At 44.8% G+C, this 19,110-nt stretch overlaps 1 protein-coding gene and 1 pseudogene across 1 annotated transcript; both read left to right on the top strand.

The window, feature by feature from the left end:
- The first annotated feature begins 1,371 nt into the window (after nucleotides 1–1,371).
- LOC129010706 (uncharacterized) lies at nucleotides 1,372–9,025 on the top strand (annotated as a pseudogene).
- A 4,536-nt stretch (nucleotides 9,026–13,561) lies between these two features.
- Nucleotides 13,562–15,189, top strand: LOC129009603 (syncytin-1-like). Its single transcript, XM_054442824.1, is given in 2 exon segments — nucleotides 13,562–14,168; nucleotides 14,171–15,189. Coding segments are annotated over 2 exon segments (1,626 nt in total).
- The last annotated feature ends 3,921 nt before the right edge of the window (nucleotides 15,190–19,110 follow it).

Genomic DNA, 19,110 nt, shown 5'->3' with positions numbered 1-19,110 from the left:
CAATTCTAAGCCAAGAATTTTAAGGTTTAAGGTTTGAGAAATTAACTTTTCCCAGTTTGGAGGGATATCATAAAGAGAGCAGAGCCATTTCAAACCATGAAAAAAGGAAGGAAAAATAGCATAGAAAAGTCTGGGGGTTTGGGGCTGGGCACTGTGGCTTATGCCTGTAATCCCAGCACTTTGGGAGGCCGAGACAGGCATATCACGATATCAGGAGATTGAGACCATCCTGGCTAACACGGTGAAACCCTGTCTCTACTAAAAATACAAAAAATTAGCCTGGCATGGTGGTGGGCATCTGTCGTCCCAGCTACTCAGGAGACTGATGAAGGAGAATGGCGTGAACCCAGGAGGCGGAGCTTGCAGTGAGCTGAGATGGTGCCACTGCATTCCAGCCTGGACGACAGAGCAAGACTCTGTCTCAAAAAAAAAAAAAATCTGGGGTTTGGGTGGTAGAACTGGAGGAGCTGATGATGTGAATGGGGTGGGGAAGAAGGGCCAGGGCATCCGGAAGTTGTGTTTAAGGGTTCCCCCAGGGGATTGTTTCTTTGACTTTGGGGAATTATCTCCTGCATGCTTGTCTGATATGACTGCTAAAAGAGGAGGGTCAATTTTGCAGTGCTGACAAAGATTTGGGTTGTCTCTCAAGGCAAAGAAGACTTGCACATAGAGGACCTCAGACTATTTGCCCTCCTGCCTGCAGAAAAGATCTAGTTGCTGGATAGTGTTGAAATGAGCAGCCAGGTGCTGTGGCTCATGCCAGTAATCCCAGCACTTTGGGAGACCAAGGTGGGCAGATCACCTGAGGTCAGGATTTCAAGACCAGCCTGCCCAGCAGGGTGAAACCCTGTCTCTACAAAAATACAAAAATTCACTGGGCATGGCAGCAGCACCAGTAATCCCAGCTATTCGGGAGGCTGAGGCAGGAGAATCACTTGAACCCAGGAGGCAGAGGTTGCTGTGAGCTGAGATTGCACCATTGCACTCCAGCCTAGGTGACAGAGCGAGACTCTGGTTCAAAAAAAAAAAAAAAGGCACTTTCCTGAAGAGAGCAGGCCTCCCCCAGTTCTGCACTTGGTGAAATGGCCATGCCAAGTACAAAAGAATATGAGGCATTATTTTTAGAGTCTGAGGGTCAGAGGAATTTCACTGATCCAGGCTGTACTCAAGGGAAGCGCAGGCTAAAGATGGGTTGTTACCCATCTGGAAAGAGAGGGGAGAATGTGTCCCTTAGTCTCCCTCCTCCTTTCAGAGTGACCCAGTGTGGAGAGAAAGATAGAAGGGGTATCTCCCTTCTCTTTCCTCCCATCTCCTCTGGGTCCCAGTGAACATCCTAGGTGCCACCCATGGATGCAAGCATGACCTTCACCAATGGATCTGGAGAAGCTAGTCAGCAAGAATAGTCATGTTTATCTGGGTGAGGCCCTAGCTCTCCACCCTGCTGGTTTCTTAGACCCACTTGGCTTATAAGGCTTCCAGAAGTACCCCAGGGGCCCAGGAGAGATTATGCAGTAGTTGAATTTGGGCAAGACCCTTTAATGGAGTGAATGGTTTAACCCTACCTTTATATCTTCTTATTACTGCCCAGGCAAAGTAATGAATTCCTAGAGAATGGGACCAATTGACTTAAACATAAGATCCATTTTTTTCTTGGATGCCAACATAGCTGGATGCAGAACAGATGCCTCAAAAGAATGTAAGAATATCTGATGGGGATAGCACTGAGGCTAAAATCTGTCTTGCCAGGATGGCTTCCTCCCACCTGTTGAAAGGGGAGTTTTACTGTCTACAAATAGGGCATGGGGCCTGAGCACTGAGAGAGGGATATAACAAGGAAAGGAATTGGGGAACTAGAGATTTTGGGCAAAGAACTGACAAGACTCCCCATGAAAAATCCCATCCCATTTGGTGGTGCTGTAGGGTTTGAAATGTTAGGTAAAAACTCTGACTCCAAATTATTTTTAGGCAGAGGTTAAGACCCAGAGAGGTCTGGGTCTTAATAGGCTACCACCATAGTATGCCACCCAGCAGAAGAAAATTAGTTTGTCAATGCTGAGCTCTTAGAAAACCCAAATGGAGAGGAGGGTATTCACTTAGGGTGGAATATCCTCCCATATAGTGCTATGAATGCCTATCACTGGGGATCAAAAAGGCCCGCACTAGGTGAAAGTTTAGACTGAAATCTTGAAATCCCCCCCATCTCAAGGAAATCACAGAAGCAGCAATTTTTAAAGTTACATTCCTGGTTACTAAGGCACTCGCTAACTTTACCCAAGACGATTATCTCCCTAGGCTGTAAAAACTCCCTTAACATAGCATACAAAGAAGGGATAGGAGACATAATAGCCACGAAAAAGAAAGGAAGAAAATGCTATAGAAAAGTCTGGAAGTCCTGGTGTAGACAACATTGACGGGCTCTCAGAAGCTGAAGTTATTCTAGGGGCCCTTCAGGTAACACCAAGGAGTAGCCTCAGCCAGAAACCTTCAGTTGCCCCAGGACCTCCTTCTAGCCCCATGCGATGGCTAGGTCCTCTGTGAAAGGAAACTAGATCAGAACAGAACTAACATTCCCACCACCTGATGGCAATGCAGGATTGACTTTCCAGCAAACCTGTCCCCTGAGTCTTGTAAGGCTGACAGCCACTCTAAAATCTTTTAACTGGTTGGCAGGGGCCCAGTGTCTTGTTTGGTCTTCAGAAAAAAAAAAAAAAAAAAAAAAAAATGAGAAGCAGCTTCAGAAATCAAAGTAAAGAGTTTGGAGATGGCTGGGTGCAGTGGCTCATGCCTGTAATCCTAGCACTTTGGGAGGCTGAGGCAGGCGGATCACGAGGTCAGGAGTTTGAGACCATCCTGGCTAACACGGTGAAACCCTGTCTCTACTAGATATACAAAAAATTAGCTGGGCGAGGTGGCAGGCACCTGTAGTCCCAGCTATCTGGGAGGCTGAGGCAGGAGAATGGTGTGAACCCAGGAGGCAGAGTTTGCAGTGAGCCAAGATGGTGCCACTGCGCTCCAGCCTAGGCGACAGAGCAAGACTCTGTCTCAAAAAAAAAAAAAAAAGTTTGGAGGTCTGCTCCTACTCACCCTTCTGATATCTCCCAGCCAAGGAACCAAAATGTTACAGTCTTGCCCATGCATCACAATATGCCTGAGGTAGTACCTGGAGTCCTTTGTCTCACCACCAAGAAAGTTAAGGAGTGCAGACACCAAGGGTGAGGTTGGAGCAAAAGTTTAATAAGAGAAAGAAGAAAGCTCTGTGTTGTGGAGAGGGGACCTGGAAGAGGGTTGCCATTTTTACAGTTAAATGCAAAGGCTGTTATGGGAAAGCACAATCATAGCTCACTGCAGCCTCAATCTCCCAGGCTCAAGCAATTCTCCTGCCCCAGTCTCTCCTGAGTAGATAAGACTATGGGCACATACACCATCATGCCTAGCTAAATTTTTTAAAATTCACTTTTTTTCTTCGACTTTTGACAATTTATAGTATGTGTTGGTATAATTTTTTTTTTTTTTTTTTTGAGACAGAATCTCACTCTGTCACCCAGGCTGGAGTGCAATGGAGTGATCTCAGCTCACTGTAACCACAATGGAGTGATCTCAGCTCACTACAACCTCTGCTTCTCGGGTTCAAGTGATTCTCATGTCTCAGCCTCCCAAGTAGCTGAGACCACAGGTACATGCCACCATGCCTGGTTAATTTTTGTATTTTTAGTAGAGATGAGGTTTCACCCTGCTGGCCAGGCTGGTCTTAAACTCCTGACCTTATGATCTGCCCACCTTGGCCTCCCAAAGTGTTGGGATTACAGGCATGAGCAACCTCACCTGGTATAGACCTCTTTTAATTGAACCTTTTTGGGAAGCTTTGGCTTCCTGTATCTAGATGTCCATTTCTCTCCCTAAATTTGGGAAGTTTTAAGCCATTATTTCTTTAAGTAGACTTTCTACCATTTTCTCTATCTCTTCTCCTGGTACCTCTATAATTTGTATATTGGTTCAGTTGATAGCCATATGTTTCATAGACTTTCTTCACTCTTTTGTTTTTTTATTTCTTTTTCCTCTGATTGGATAATTTCAAATGACTTGTCTTAGGGTTCATAGGTTCTTCTGCTTGTTTGAGTCTGCTGTTGAAGATCTCTATTACATTTTTCTTCAGCTGTAAGTTTTCTTTTTTTGTTTTTATTTCTTTGTTGAACGTCTTATTTTCTCCATGTATTTTCCTTATTTTGTTTAGTTGTCTATCCCTGTTTTCTTGTAGTTCACTGAACTTGTTTAAGAGGATTATTCTGAATTCTTTGTCAGCCATTTCATAGATCTCCATTTCTTTAGGATTAGTGATTGGAGCTTTGTTAGTTTACTCTGGGTGGTGTCATATTTCCCTGATTCTTTGTGATTCTTATGTCCTTGTGTTGCTGTCTGTGTTTTTGAGGAAGCAGTCACCTCTTCTGCCTTTACAGGTTTGCTTTGGCAGGAAAGATTTTTTCAGTAAGTCCAGCTTGGGGTTCTGGATGAGTCAGTTGGTAGCATCTGCAGGTACTTGTGAGAGACAGGAGTAGCTGGATTTTCTAGGCCGACTAAGAATCCCTAAGCCTAACTGGGAAGGTGATCGCATCCACCTTTAAACACAGGGCTTGCAACTTAGCTCACACCCGACCAATCAGGTAGTAAAGAGAGCTCACTAAAAAACTAATTAGGCAAAAACAGGAGGTAAAGAAATAGCCAATTTTCTATTGCCTGAGAGCACAGCAGGGGGGACAATGATCGGGATATAAATCCCGGCATTCAAGTTGGCAACAGCTACTCTCCTTGGGTTACTGTTGTGGGAAGTCAGGGACCCTGAATGGAGGGACTGGTTGGAGCTGTGGCAGAGGAACATAAATTGTGAAGATTTCATTTAAATATGGACATTTATTAGTTCCCAAATAATACTTTTATAATTTCTTATGCCTGTAATCTCTTAATCCTGTTATCTTCGTAAGCTGAGGATGTATGTCACCTCAGGACCAGTGTGATAATTGTGTTTACTATACAAATTGATTGTACAACATATGTGTTTGAACAACATGAAATCAGTGCACCTTGAAAAAGAACAGAGTGGCAGTGATTTTTAGGGAACAAGGGAAGACAACCATAGGGTCTGACTGCCTGTGGGGTTGGGCAAAAATAGCCGTATTTTTCTTCTTGCAGAGAGCCTATAAATGGAAGTGCAAGTAGGGAAGATATCGCTAAATTATTTTCCTAGCAAGGAATATTAATATTAATACCCTGGGAAAGGAATGCATTCCTGGGGGGAGGTCTATAAATGGCCATTCTAGGAATGTCTGTCTTATGCAGATGAGATAAGGACTGAGATATGCCCTGGTCTCCTGCAGTACCCTCAGGCTTACTAGGGTGGGGAAAAACCCTGCCCTGGTAATTTGTGGTCAGACTGGTTCTCTGCTCTTGAACCCTGTTTTCTGTTGTTTAAGATGTTTATCAAGACAATACGTGCACTGCTGAACATAGACCCTTATCAGTAGTTCTGATTGGGGGCGGGTTCCCCTGGTAGGTCCCCTCCCTTTGTATGGGAGCTCTGATTTCACTCTATTAAATCTTACAACTGCAGTCTCTTCTGGTCTGTGTTTGTTACGGCTCAAGCTGAGCTTTCGCTCTCCGTCCATCACTGCTGTTTGCTGCCGTCACAGACCCACCGCTGACTTCCATCCCTCTGGATCTGGCAGGGTGTCCACTGTGCTCTGATCCAGCCAGGCACCCATTGCCATTCCCGATCAGGCTAAAGGCTCGCCATTGTTCCTGCAGGGCTAAGTGCCCTTTAGCCTGGGTACGTCCTAATTGAGCTGAACACTAGTCACTGGGTTCCACGGTTCTCCTCTATGACCCATGGCTTCTAATAGAGCTATAACACTCACTGCATGGCTCAAGATTCCATTCCTTGGAATCCGTGAGGCAAAAACCCAAGGTCGGAGAACATGAGGCTTGCCACCATCTTGGAAGTGGTCTGCTGCCATTTTGGAAGCAGCCCACCGCCATCTTGGGAGCTCTGGGAGCAAGGACCCCTGGTAACATTTGGCAACCATGAAGGGACCTCCAAAGCAGTGAGTAATATTGGACCACTTTTGCTTGCTATTCTGTCCTGTCCTTCCTTAGAATTGGCAGAAAATACTGGGCACCTGTCGGCCAGTTAAAAACGATTAGCATGGCTGCCAGACTTAAGACTCAGGTGTGAGGCTGTCTGGGGAAGGGCTTTCTAACAACCCCCAACCCTTCTGGGTTGGGAGCATTCGTCTGCCTAGAACCAGCTTCTGCTTTCAATTTTCTTGGGGAAGCCGAGGGCCAACTAGAGGCAGAAAGCTGTCGTCCTGAACTCCTGGCATTAGCCAATTGAGATCATGGCACAGTCCGAAGTCTCTGTTCAACAGTCACCCATGTGTGCGCCCCTACCTTTTCTTCTGACCCATACCTCCTGGGTCCTTACCATGACTTTCTTGAAAGCATAGCCCCAAAATTCTCCTTACCTCTGAATCTACTTCCTCTGATCCCTGCCTCCTAGGTACCAATGATTCAGACTTGCATTTCCTCTAGGAAGTTGTATCTCCAAAGGGATCTAAGGAAGCTCTATGCTGTGTCCTTAGGTATGTAGGCTATAAACCCAGGGAGTCTTATCCCTGGTGTCCCTCCCAATTTAGGTATACAGTTATCGACATGGGCAGTTATGTGGGACCCTTTCCCCACCACCCTTGCCAGGGCCCCAAGTTTGTAATGGCTAAGAGGAGGAGAGAGAGATGGAGGAGTGAGAGAGAGATGGAGGACAGAGAGAGAAAGAAAGAGAGAGTCAAAGAGAAAAAGAGAAAGATAGAAATAGTAAAACAAAACAACAACAACAGTGTGCCCTATTCCTTTAAAAGCCAGGGTAAATTTAAAACCTATAGTTGACAATTGAAGGTCTTCCCTATAACACTCCAATACTACCTTGTTGTCAGTGTAAACAAGGTCATAGCCTGAAAACACTGAGACCACTGACAACCCATAGCTTTCCTATCAAAAATCCTTAACCCAGTAACCCGTGGATGCATTCAATCTGTAGCGGCAACTGCTTTGCTAACAGAAGAAAGTAGAAAAGTAACTTTTAGAGGAAACCTCATTGTGAGCACACTTCACCAGTTCAGAATTATTCTAAGTCAAAAAAGCAAAAAGGTAGCTTACCAACTCAAAAATCATAAAGTATGGGGCTATTCTGTTAGAAAAAGGTAATTTAACACCAATGGCTGATAATTCCCTTAACCCAGCAGATTTCCTAACAGGGGATTTAAATCTTAATTACCATACAAAGATCCGGCCAGACCTAGGAGGAACTCCCTTCAGGACAGGACGATAGATGGTTCCTCCCAGGTGATTGAGGGAAAAACAACAATGGGTACTCAGTAATTGATAAGGAAACTCTTTTGGAAGCAGTTAGAAAAATTGCCTAATAATTGGTCTCCTCAAATGTGTGAGCTGTTTGCATCCAGCCAAGACTTAAAGTACTTACAGAATCAAAAAAGACTATCAATATCCTGACTCAAAAGGTCACCTACACCCTCTCTAAATGAATTTGCATAAGAATGGTTGTTTATGAGAATGCATCTTGATGGGGCAGCTGGGTTGTTATGAAATACTCAGGAACCCAGCCCAGCTCTAGGACTCACCCCTGAGCACAAAGGCAACGTTGGGCATGCTGCTAGAATCCAGCAGCCCAGACCCCTTTCTTTGTGGTCAAGAAAGGTGGGAAAAGGGGTGCAGGACTGCTACATCAGTGAGCATAACTAATCTGTTAAGCAGAGGTCCATGGGTGGTTACACACCCTGGAAAGGAATAAGCATTAGGACCATAGAGGATGCTCTAGGACTAATGCTCATCGGAAAATGACTAGGGGTGCTGGCATCCCTATGTTCTTTTTTTGAATGGGAAGTGTTCCCCCAAGGCAAAACACCCCTAAGATGTATTCTGGAGAACTGGGACCAATTTGACACTCAGACGCTAAGAAAGAAGTGACTTATAATCTTCTGCAGTACCGCCTGGCCATGATAGCCTCTTCAAGGTGGAGAAACCTGGCCTCCTGAGGGATGTATAAATTATAACACCATCTTACAGCTAGACCTCTTTTGTAGAAAAGAAGGCAAAAGGAGTGAAGTGCCATATGTACAAACTTTCTTTTCATTAAGAGACAACTCACAATTATGTAGAGTGTGATTTATGCCCTACAGGAAGCCCTCAGAGTCTACCTCCCTACCCCAGCTTCCCCCCGACTCCTTCCCCAACTAATAAGGACCCCCCTTCAACCTAGATGTCCAAAAGGAGATAGACAAAGGGGTAAACAATGAACCAAAGAGTGCCAATATCCCCAATTATGCCCCCTCCAAGCAGTGGGAGGAAGAGAATTCGGCCCAGCCAGAGTTCATGTACCTTTTTCTCTCTCAGACTTAAAGCAAATTAAAATAGACCTAGGTAAATTCTCAGATAACCCTGATGGCTATTATTGATGTTTTACAAGGGTTAGGACAATCCTTTGATCAGACATGGAGAGATATAATGTTACTGCCAAGTCAGACACTAACCCCAAATGAGAGAAGTGCCGCCATAACTGCAGCCCGAGAGTTTGGTGATCTCTGGTATCTCAGTCAGGTCAATGATAGGATTGCAGCAGAGAAAAGAGAACAATTCCCCAAAGGCCAGCAGGCAGTTCCCAGTGTAGACTCTCATTGGGACACAGAATCAGAAGATGGAGATTTGTGCAGCAGACATTTGCTAACTTGTGTGCTAGAAGGACTAAGGAAAACTAGGAAGAAGCCTATGAATCATTCAATGATGTCCACTTTAACACAGGGAAAGGAAGAAAATCCTACAGCCTTTCTGGAGAGACTAAGGGAGGCATTGAGGAAGCATACCTCCCTGTCACCTGACTCTACTGAAGGCCAACTAATCTTAAAGGATAAGTTTATCACTCAGTCAGCTGCAGATATTAGAAAAAAACTTCAAAAGTCTACCTTAGGCCTGGAGCAAAATTTAGAAACCCTATTGAACTTGGCAAGCTCGGTTTTTTATAATAGAGATCAGGAGGAGCAGACGGAATGGGACAAATGGGATTAAAAAAAAAAGGCCACCACTTTAGTCATGGCCCTCAGGCAAGCAAACTTTGGAGGCTCTGCAAAAGGGAAAAGCTGGGCAAATCAAATGCCAAATAGGGCTTGCTTCCAGTGTGGTCTACAAGGACACTTTAAAAAAGATTGTCCAAGTAGAAATAAGCCACCCCATCATCCATGCCCCTTATGTCAAGGGAACCACTGGAAGGCCCACTGCCCCAGGGGATGAAGTTCCTCTAAGTCAGAAGCCACTAAACAGATGATCCAGCAGCAGGACTGAGGGTGCCCAGGGCAAGCGCCAGCCCATGCCATCACCCTCACAGAGCCCTGGGTATGCCTGACCATTGAGGGCCAGGAGGTTAACTGTCTCCTGGACACTGGTGCGGCCTTCTCAGTCTCACTTTCCTGTCCTGGACAACTGTCCTTCAGATCTGTCACAATCCAAGGGGTCTTAGGACAGCCGGTCACTAGATACTTCTCCCAGCTACTAAATTGTGACTGGGGAACTTTACTCTTTTCATATGCTTTTCTAATTATGCCTGAGATCCCCACTCCCTTGTTAGGGAGAGACATTCTAGCAAAAGTGGGCGCCATTATGTTGTACCTAGGCGAGTTAAGGAAACGCCACACTTTGAGATGAATTAGGAGTCCTTTATTAAGCCGGTGGCCAAAGAGACAGCTAATGCTCAAAATTCTCTCAGCCATGAGGAAGGGGCTTGATTAACTTTTATACCTAGGTTTAGGAAGGGGAGGGGGACTTAAATGTAATCATTCTACAGAAGTGAAAACATGCAAGAATCAAAAGAATCAAAATGGTTACAGAGTGATAAACAACTTAAAAGACAAATGGTTACAAGAAGAGCAATGGTACTAGGTGCAAGGTTCTAAATCTTTTAATTAGATATAGGGTCTATGCCGGACATGAACTTAAGGTTTTATATTGTTATCTCTTGGAGAAAATTCCTGGGAACTTCATACATTGTTGGTGTTACTAACTTATTAGTTAATTGAGCTCCTTTGAAATGCTGAGGATCTGTTTACCTTGGACAACTCTACGAAAGGGGGTTGGGTGAGGAGCCCTTAGTGTCTTGTAAATTAAGGGATCAGTTGGAGTTTGTCCAGCTTTCCTAGCTAGAGAGAGTCTTATTTACATGAGAAGCAAGGCTTGGTGATTAAAGAGACAAGCAGGACAAAATTCAAAGTAACGAGTTAAAGTAAAAACAAGGTTAGGCATTTCATTTATACACCTGAACATAGGAGAAGGAACACCCATTTGTTGTCCTCTGCTTGAGGAAGGAATTAATCCTGAAGTCTGGGCAACAGAAGGACAATATGGATGAGCAAAGAATGCCCATCCCGTTCAAGTTAAACTAAAGGATTCCACCTCCTTTCCCTACGAAAGGCAGTACCCCCTCAGACCCGATGCCAAACAAGGACTCCAAAAGATTGTTAAGGACTTAAAAGCCCAAGGCCTAGTAAAACCATGCAATAGCCCCTGCAATACTCCAATTTTAGGAGTACAGAAATCCAATGGACAGTGGAGGTTAGTGCAAGATCTCAGGATTATCAGTAAGGCCACTGTACCTCTATACCCAGCTGTACCTAACCCTTATACTCTGCTTTCCCAAATACCAGAGGAAGCAGAGTTGTTTACAGTCCTGGACCCTAAGGATGCCTTTTTCTGCATCCCTGTACATCCTGACTCTCAATTCTTGTTTGCCTTTAAAGATCCTTCGAACCCAACGTCTCAACTCACCTGGACTGTTTCACCCCAAGGGTTCGGGGATAGCCCCCATCTATTTGGCGAGGCAGTAGCCCAAGACTTGAGCCAATTGTCATACCTGGACACTCTTGTTCTTCGGTACATGGATGATTTACTTTTAGCCACCCGTTCAGAAACCTTGTGCCATCAAGCCACCCAAGCGCTCTTAAATTTTCTCGCTACCAGTGGCTATAAAGTTTCCAAACTAAAGGCTCAGCTCTGCTCACAGCAGGTTAAATACTTAGGGCTAAAATTATCCAAAGGCACCAGGGACCTCAGTGAGGAATGTATCCAGCCTATACTGGCTTATTCTCATCCCAAAACCCTAAAGCAACTAAGAGTGTTCCTTGGCATAACAGGTTTCTGCCGAATATGGATGCCCAGGTATGGCAAAATAGCCAGACCATTATATACACTAATTAAGGAAACTCAGACAGCCAATACCTATTTAGTAAGATGGACACCTGAAGCAGAAGTGGCTTTCCAGGCCCTAAAGAAGGCCCTAACCCAAGTCCCAGTGTTAAGCTTGCCAGTGGGGCAAGACTTTTCTTTATATGTCACAGAAAAAACAGGAATAGCTCCAGGAGTCCTTACACGGGTCCGAGGGATGAGCTTGCAACCCGTGGCATACCTGAGTAAGGAAATTGATGTAGTGGCAAAGGGTTGGCCTCATTGTTTATGGGTAGTGGTGGCAGCAGCAGTCTTAGTATCTGAAGCAGTTAAAATGATACAGGGAAGAGATCTTACTGTGTGGACATCTCATGATGTGAACGGCATACTCACTGCTAAAGGAGACTTGTGGCTGTCAGACAACTGTTTACTTAAATATCAGACGCTATTACTTGAAGGGCCAGTGCTGTGACTGCGCACTTGTGCAACGCTTAACCCAGCCACATTTCTTCCAGACAATGAAGAAAAGATAGAACATAACTGTCAACAAGTAATTGCTCAAATCTGCGCCACTCAAGGGGACCTTTTAGAGGTTCCCTTGACTGATCCCAACCTCAACTTGTATAGTGGTGGAAGTTCCTTTATAGAAAAAGGACTTCAAAAAGCGGGGTATGCAGTGGTCAGTGATAATGGGATACTTGAAAGTAATCCCCTCACTCCAGGAACCAGTGCTCAGCACTGGCAGGACTAATAGCCCTCACTCAGGCACTAGAATTAGGAGAAGGAAAAAGGGTAAATACATATACAGACTCTAAGTATGCTTACCTAATCCTCCATACCCACGCAGCAATATGGAGAGAAAGGGAATTCCTAACTTCCGAGGGAACACCTATCAAACATCAGGAAGCCATTAGGAGATTATTATTGGCTGTACAGAAACCTAAAGAGGTGGCAGTCTTACACTGCCAGGGTCATCAGAAAGGAAAGGAAAGGGAAATAGAAGGGAACCACCAAGCAGATATTGAAGCCAAAAGAGCAGCAAGGCAGGACCCTCCATTAGAAATGCTTATAGAAGGACCCCTAGTATGGGGTAATCCCCTCCAGGAAACCAAGCCCCAGTACTCAGAAGAAGAAATAGAATGGGGAACCTCATGAGGACATAGTTTCCTCCCCTCAGGATGGCTAGCCACCAAAGAAGGAAAAATACTTTTTTGCCTACAGCTAACCAATGGAAATTACTTAAAACCCTTCACCAAACCTTTCACTTAGGCATTGATAGCACCATTAAGATGGCCAAATCATTATTTACTGGAGCAGGCCTCATCAAAACTATCAAGCAGATAGTCAGAGCCTATGAAGTGTGCCAAAGAAATAATCCCCTGCCTTATTGCCAAGCTCCTTCAGGAGAACAAAGAACAGGCCATTACCCAGGAGAAGGCTGGCAACTAGATTTTACCCACATGCCCAAATCTCAGGGATTTCAGTATCTACTAGTTTGGGTACATACTTTCACTGGTTGGACAGAGGCCTTCCCCTGTAGGACAGAAAAGGCCCAAGAGGTAATAAAGGCACTAGTTCATGAAATAATTCCCAGATTCAGACTTCCCTGAGGCTTACAGAATGACAATGGCCCTGCTTTCAAGGCTGCAGTAACCCAGGGAGTATCCCAGGCAGTAGGCATACAATATCACTTACACTGCACCTGGAGGCCACAGTCCTCAGGGAAGGTCAAGAAAATGAACAAAACACTCAAAGGACATCTAAAAAAGCTAACCCAGGAAACCCACCTCGCATGGCCTGCTCTGTTGCCTATAGCCTTACTAAGAATCCGAAACTCTCCCCAAAAAGTGGGACTTAGCCCATACGAAATGCTGTATGGGTGGCCTTCCTAACCAATGACCTTGTGCTCGACCAAGAGATGGCCAACTTAGTTGCAGACATCACCTCCTTAGCCAAATATCAACAAGTTCTTAAAACATTACAAGGAGCCTGTCCCGGAAAGGAATTATTCCATCCTGGTGACATGGTATTAGCCAAGTGTCTTCCCTTTAATTCCCCATCCCTAAATACAGCTAGGGATGGACCCTACCCAGTCATTTTATCTACCCCAACTGCAGTTAAAGTGGCTGGAGTGGAGTCTTGGATACCTCACACTCAAGCCAAATCCTGGATACTGCCAAAGGAACCCAAAAATCCAGGAGACAACGCTAGCTATTCCTGTGAACCTCTAGAGGATCTGTGCCTGCTCTTCAAGCAACAACCATGAGGAAAGTAACTAAAATCATAAATCCCCATGGCCCTCCCTTATCATATTTTTCTCTTTACTGTTCTCTTACCCCCTTTCACTTTCAGTGCACCCCCTCCATGTTGCCGCACAACCAGTAGCTCCCCTTACCAACAGTTTCTATGGAGAATGTGGCTTCCTGGAAATATTGATGCCCCATCGTATAGGAGTTTATCTAAGGGAATCCCCACCTTCACTGCCCACACCCATATGCCCCGCAACTGCTATAACTCTGCCACTCTTTGCATGCATGCAAATACTCATTATTGGACAGGGAAAATGATTAATCCTAGTTGTCCTGGAGGTCTTGGAGCCACTGTCTGTTGGACTTACTTCACCCATACCGGTATGTCTGATGGGGGTGGAGTTCAAGATCAGGCACGAGAAGAACATGTAAAGGAAGTAATCTCCCAACTGACCCGGGTACATAGCTCCCCTAGCCCCTACAAAGGATTATATCTCTCAAAACTACATGAAACCCTCCGTACCCATACTCGCCTGGTAAGTCTATTTAATAACACCCTCACTGGGCTTCATGAGGTCTCGGCCCAAAACCCTACTAACTGTTGGATGTGCCTCCCCCTGCACTTCAGGCCATACATTTCAATACCTGTATCTAACAATGGAACAACTTCAGCACAGAAATAATCACCACTTCCATTTTAGTAGGACCTCTTGTTTCCAATCTGGAAATAACCCATACCTCAAACCTCACCTGTGTAAAATTTAGCAACACTATAGACACAACCAACTCCCAATGCATCAGGTGGGTAACTCCTCCCACACAAATAGTCTGCCTACCTTCAGGAATATTTTTTGTCTGTGGTCCCTCAGCCTATCATTGTTTGAATGGCTCTTCAGAATCTATGTGCTTCCTCTCATTCTTAGTGCTTCCTATGACCATCTACACTGAACGAGATTTATACAATCATGTTATACCCAAGCCCTGCAACAAAAGAGTTCCCATTCTTCCTTTTGTTATCAAAGCAGGAGTGCTAGGTGGACTAGGTACTGGCATTGGTGATATCACAACCTCTACTCAGTTCTACTACCAACTATCTCAAGAACTAAATGGTGACATGGAATGGGTTGCCGACTCCCTGGTCACCTTGCAAGATCAACTTAATTCCCTAGCAGCAGTAGTCCTTCAAAATCAAAGAGATTTAGACTTGCTAACCACTGAAAGAGGGGGAACCTGTTTATTTTTAGGGGAACAATGCTGTTATTATGTTAATCAATCCAGAATCATCACTGAGAAAGTTAAAGAAATTCAAGATCGAATACAACATAGAGCAGAGGAGCTTCAAAACACTGGACCCTGGGGCCTCTTCAGCCAATGAACACCCTGGATTCTCCCCTTCTTAGGACCTCTAGCAGCTATAATATTGTTACTCCTCTTTGGACCCTGTATCTTTAACCTCCTTGTTAAGTTTGTCTCTTCCAGGATTGAAGCTATAAAGCTACAAATGGTTCTTCAAATTGAGCCTCAGATGCAGTCCATGACTAAAATTTACTGCAGACCCCTGGACCAGCCTGCTAGCCCATGGTCCGAAGTTAATGACATCAAAGGCACCCCTCCTGAGGAAATCTCAACTGCACAACCCCTACTATGCCCCAGTTCAGCAGGAAGCAGTTAGTGCGGTCGTTGGCCCACCTCCCCAACAGCATTTGGGTTTTCCTGTTGAGAGGGGGAACTGAGACACAGGACTAGCTGGATTTTCTAGGCCGACTAAGAATCCCTAAGCTTAGCTGGGAAGGTGATCGCATCCGCCTTTAAACATGGGGCTTGCAACTTAGCTCACACCCGACCAATCAGGTAGTAAAGACAGCTCAGTAAAAGCTAATTTGGCAAAAACAGGAAGTAAAGAAATAGCCAATCATCTATTGCCTGAGAGCACAGTAGCAGGGACAATGATCAGGATATAAACCCAGGCATTCAAGCTGGAAATGGCTTACCCTCTTTGGGTCCCCTCCCTTTGTATGGGAGCTCTGTTTTCATTCTATTAAATCTTGCAACTGCACTCTCTTCTGGTCCGTGTTTGTTACAGCTCTCGCTGAGCTTTCACTCGCCATCCACCACTGCTGTTTGCCACCGTCGCAGACCTGCCGCTGACTTCCATCCCTCTGGATCCAGCAGGGTGTCCGCTGTGCTCCTGATCCAGCCAGGCACCCATTGCTGCTCCCAATCAGGCTAAAGGCTCGCCATTGTTCCTGCACAGCTAAGTGCCCGGGTTCATCCTAATTGAGCTGAACACCAGTCAGTGGGTTCCACGGCTCTCTTCCATGACCCACGGCTTCTAATAGAGCTATAACACTCACCGCATGGCCCAAGATTCCATTCCTTGGAATCCGTGAGGCCAAGAACCCCAGGTCAGAGAACATGAGGCTTGCCACCATCTTGGAAGTGGCCCGCCACCATCTTGGGAGCTCTGGGAGCAAAGAACCCCCAGTAACACTTGGGGCTTGCTACTGGGGTTGCTGGTTGGACAAGGATGTTGCCCATTCTCTGAGGTCATATAGGGCAACTATCTGGGCTCCATCATTGCCTCTAGTCTGGTGGGATTACAGGTTGCACTTTCCAACAGGAGTGATGCTGCTAGCTGGACTCTGCCATTGGGCAAGGCTGCCAACTGGGCTCCGTAGTTCGATGGGGTCACTGGCTGGGTTCCCCACCTGGGTGGAGTTACTGACTTTGTTCCACCATGGATCTGAATTGCTGACCAAGCTCCAGGTTGGGTGGGGTCTCAGGATGTACCTCACAGAGGGTCTGGTTGCAAGATGGACTCTGCAATTGGACATGGTTGTTAACTGTGCTATCTGGTAGGATAGGGTTGCTGGTCAGGCTCCCTGTTTGGGTGGGGCTGCTGACTAGGCCCTGCCGTTGCGTGGGACAGCAAGCTGAGCTCCATGATCAGGCAGGGCCATTGGCTATCCTCTGTGGTGGGGCGTGACCTCAGGCTGTGGTGCACAGTGAGACAGGGTCTCAGGCTGGGCTCCTTAATTATGCAGGGCCACAAGATGTGTTCTACAATCAGGTGGGGGCCACAGATTGAGCTCTGCAGCTGAGCTAGACCTCTGGCTAGAGACCTCAGGTTGGCAGAATTGCTGACTCTGCTCCCTAGCCAGATAGGGCTGCTAGATCAGCTGCGCAGGTGGGTGGAGCTGCTGTCTGGGCTTAATGTTCATGTAAGGTCACCAGAAGGGCGTCACTCCACTTTTTTGTTCCTACTTGACCCCAGGTGGTTTAGCCCTATTAATATCCACAGTGTTTCCCATGAGACAAGGCAGAAGTACTCCTCCTGGGAAGTACATCTGAACACTTTGGAAGCTGGATGTCTGCCTCGGACTCTCTTTTGCTCCTTGGAGAAACTGTAGGCCCAGGGGATACCTCTTGGTATGGTGCTGTGCTTTTCCAGTGGAGAGGTGATGTGGCGGAATAAAATGGCTTTCTTACCACATTTAAAAATGTGGCTTTTCTTAGTTTTTGTGTTCCCAGAGGGTGATTAAGTCTCACCCCCAGGTTCTGGGATTTGTACAGAGATTTTTTTTTTTTTTTTTAAGACAGGATCTTGCTCTGTCACCCAGGCTGGAGTGCAATGGTATGATTGTGGTTCATTGCAGTCTCAATCTCCCAGGTTCAGGCAATCCTCCCACTTCAGCCTCCTGAGTAGCTGGGACCATAGGCACATGTCACCACACCTGACTAATTAAATTTTTTTTTTTTTTTTGTAGATATGAGTTCTTGCTATTTTGCCCAGGATGCTCACTGCTCACAGAGGTGTTCTTGAACATGGATATTTAGATATTTGCTAATTACTTTTTCTGCAAGGGGGACCTCCTATTCTGCCACCTTGCTTATGTCGCTGAGCAGCTATAACTTAATTTGAATCCAGTGTTTAGTGATCAAAGCCAACAAGTTTCTTTGAATGCATGAATTCAGTGATGATTATCTGTTAATGTACTGAAATCACTGTATTTCAGAAGTATTTACTACACATTTCCTATGTTTAGTTCTTAAAAGAGCTAAGGCTTTCAGAAATAGCCTGTATTTAAAAAAAAAAAAATAGAGCTGAGGCTTATTTGAACTGTTTAATCTTTGCTTACCTCTATGGCTCTTCTGCCCTTCTTCTCTTTTTATTTGGCCAAAGTGGTAAGTGTCTGTCACAACTGTTGTGTTTTCTAGAAAACCAGAAATATATTGTTATTTCATACTTATATTTGTAACTTGAATTTCACCATCTGGATGTAATTTTAACAAGTTGATTCCTCTAGATTGAATGGTGTTGAGCATGTTTTTGTGTGCTTTTGACCAGTTGTATTTTTTTTTTGTGCAATATCTACTTAAATATTTCATTCATCTTTTCTTTTCTTTTTTAAATTTAAATTTAATTTAATTTGTTTTAGAGGTAAGGTCTTACACTGTTGCCCAGGCCTGGAGTACAGTGTCACAGTCTTGGCTCTCTGTAGCTTCAACCTCCTGGACTCAAGTGATCTTCCTGCCTCAGCCTCCTGAGTAGCTGGAACTACAGGTGTGTACCACCACACCTGGCTAACTTTAAATATATTTTTGTAGAGATGAGGTCTCACTATGTTGCCCAAGCTGGTCTCAGATTCCCAGCTTCAAGAATTTTCTTACCTCAGTCTCCCAAAGTGCTGGGATTACAGAAGTGAGCCATAGTGCCTGGCCTTTTGTGTATTTCTTAATTGGGTTGTCTCTGTATTATTAGGTTGAAAGTGTTCTTTACCTATTTTATATATGTTATTTATGAGATATGTATAAATATGTGTATATGTGTATACATGTGTGTTTATGTATATATAGATGATATTTACTCCTAGTACATGGCTTGCCTTTTCATTTCCTTTTGATGAAGGCCAAATTATAATTTTTTTCTTTGGGTTCAGGATTTTTTTTTTTTTTTTTTTTTGGTTTAAGAAATCTCTGTGTATTTTAGGGTTGCAGTTTCTCCTGTATTTTCTTTTAGAAGTTGTATAGTTTTAGCTTTTTTGTTTAGGGCTGTGATTCACTTATTCACTTCAAGATTTTGTTTTGTTTTGTTTTGTTTTGTTTTGAGACAGAGTCTCGCTGGGTTGCCCGGGCTGGAGTGCAGTGGCGTGATCTTGGCTCACTACAACATTTGCCTCCCAAGTTCAAGCAATTCTCCTGCCTCAGCATCCCAGGTAGCTGGGACTACACGTACCCGCCACCACACCCAGCTAATTTTTGTATTTTTAGTAGAGATGGGGTTTTACCATGTTGGCCAGGGTGGTCTCAAACTCCTGACCTCAGGTGATCCACTGCCTCGGCCTCGTCCTCCCAAAGTGCTGGGATTAGAGGCATGAGCTACCGTGCCCAGCCTACAGTTATTTTATAGATATCCTTGATCAGGATGAGTAATTTCCCTTCTATTCCTATTTTCTCACAGTTTTTATAGTGAATGGGTATTTGAATTTTATGTAAAATTTTTCTGCATTCATTGGAATGATCACATTTTCTCCATCTATTCTCTTATTGTAATGATTGAATTTTTAAATTGAGGCAAAATTCACATACCATA

The sequence above is a fragment of the Pongo pygmaeus genome, chromosome 10, assembly GCF_028885625.2.
Source record: "Pongo pygmaeus isolate AG05252 chromosome 10, NHGRI_mPonPyg2-v2.0_pri, whole genome shotgun sequence".
Taxonomy (NCBI): Eukaryota; Metazoa; Chordata; class Mammalia; order Primates; family Hominidae; genus Pongo; species Pongo pygmaeus.
This window is presented reverse-complemented; position numbering and strand designations above follow the sequence as displayed.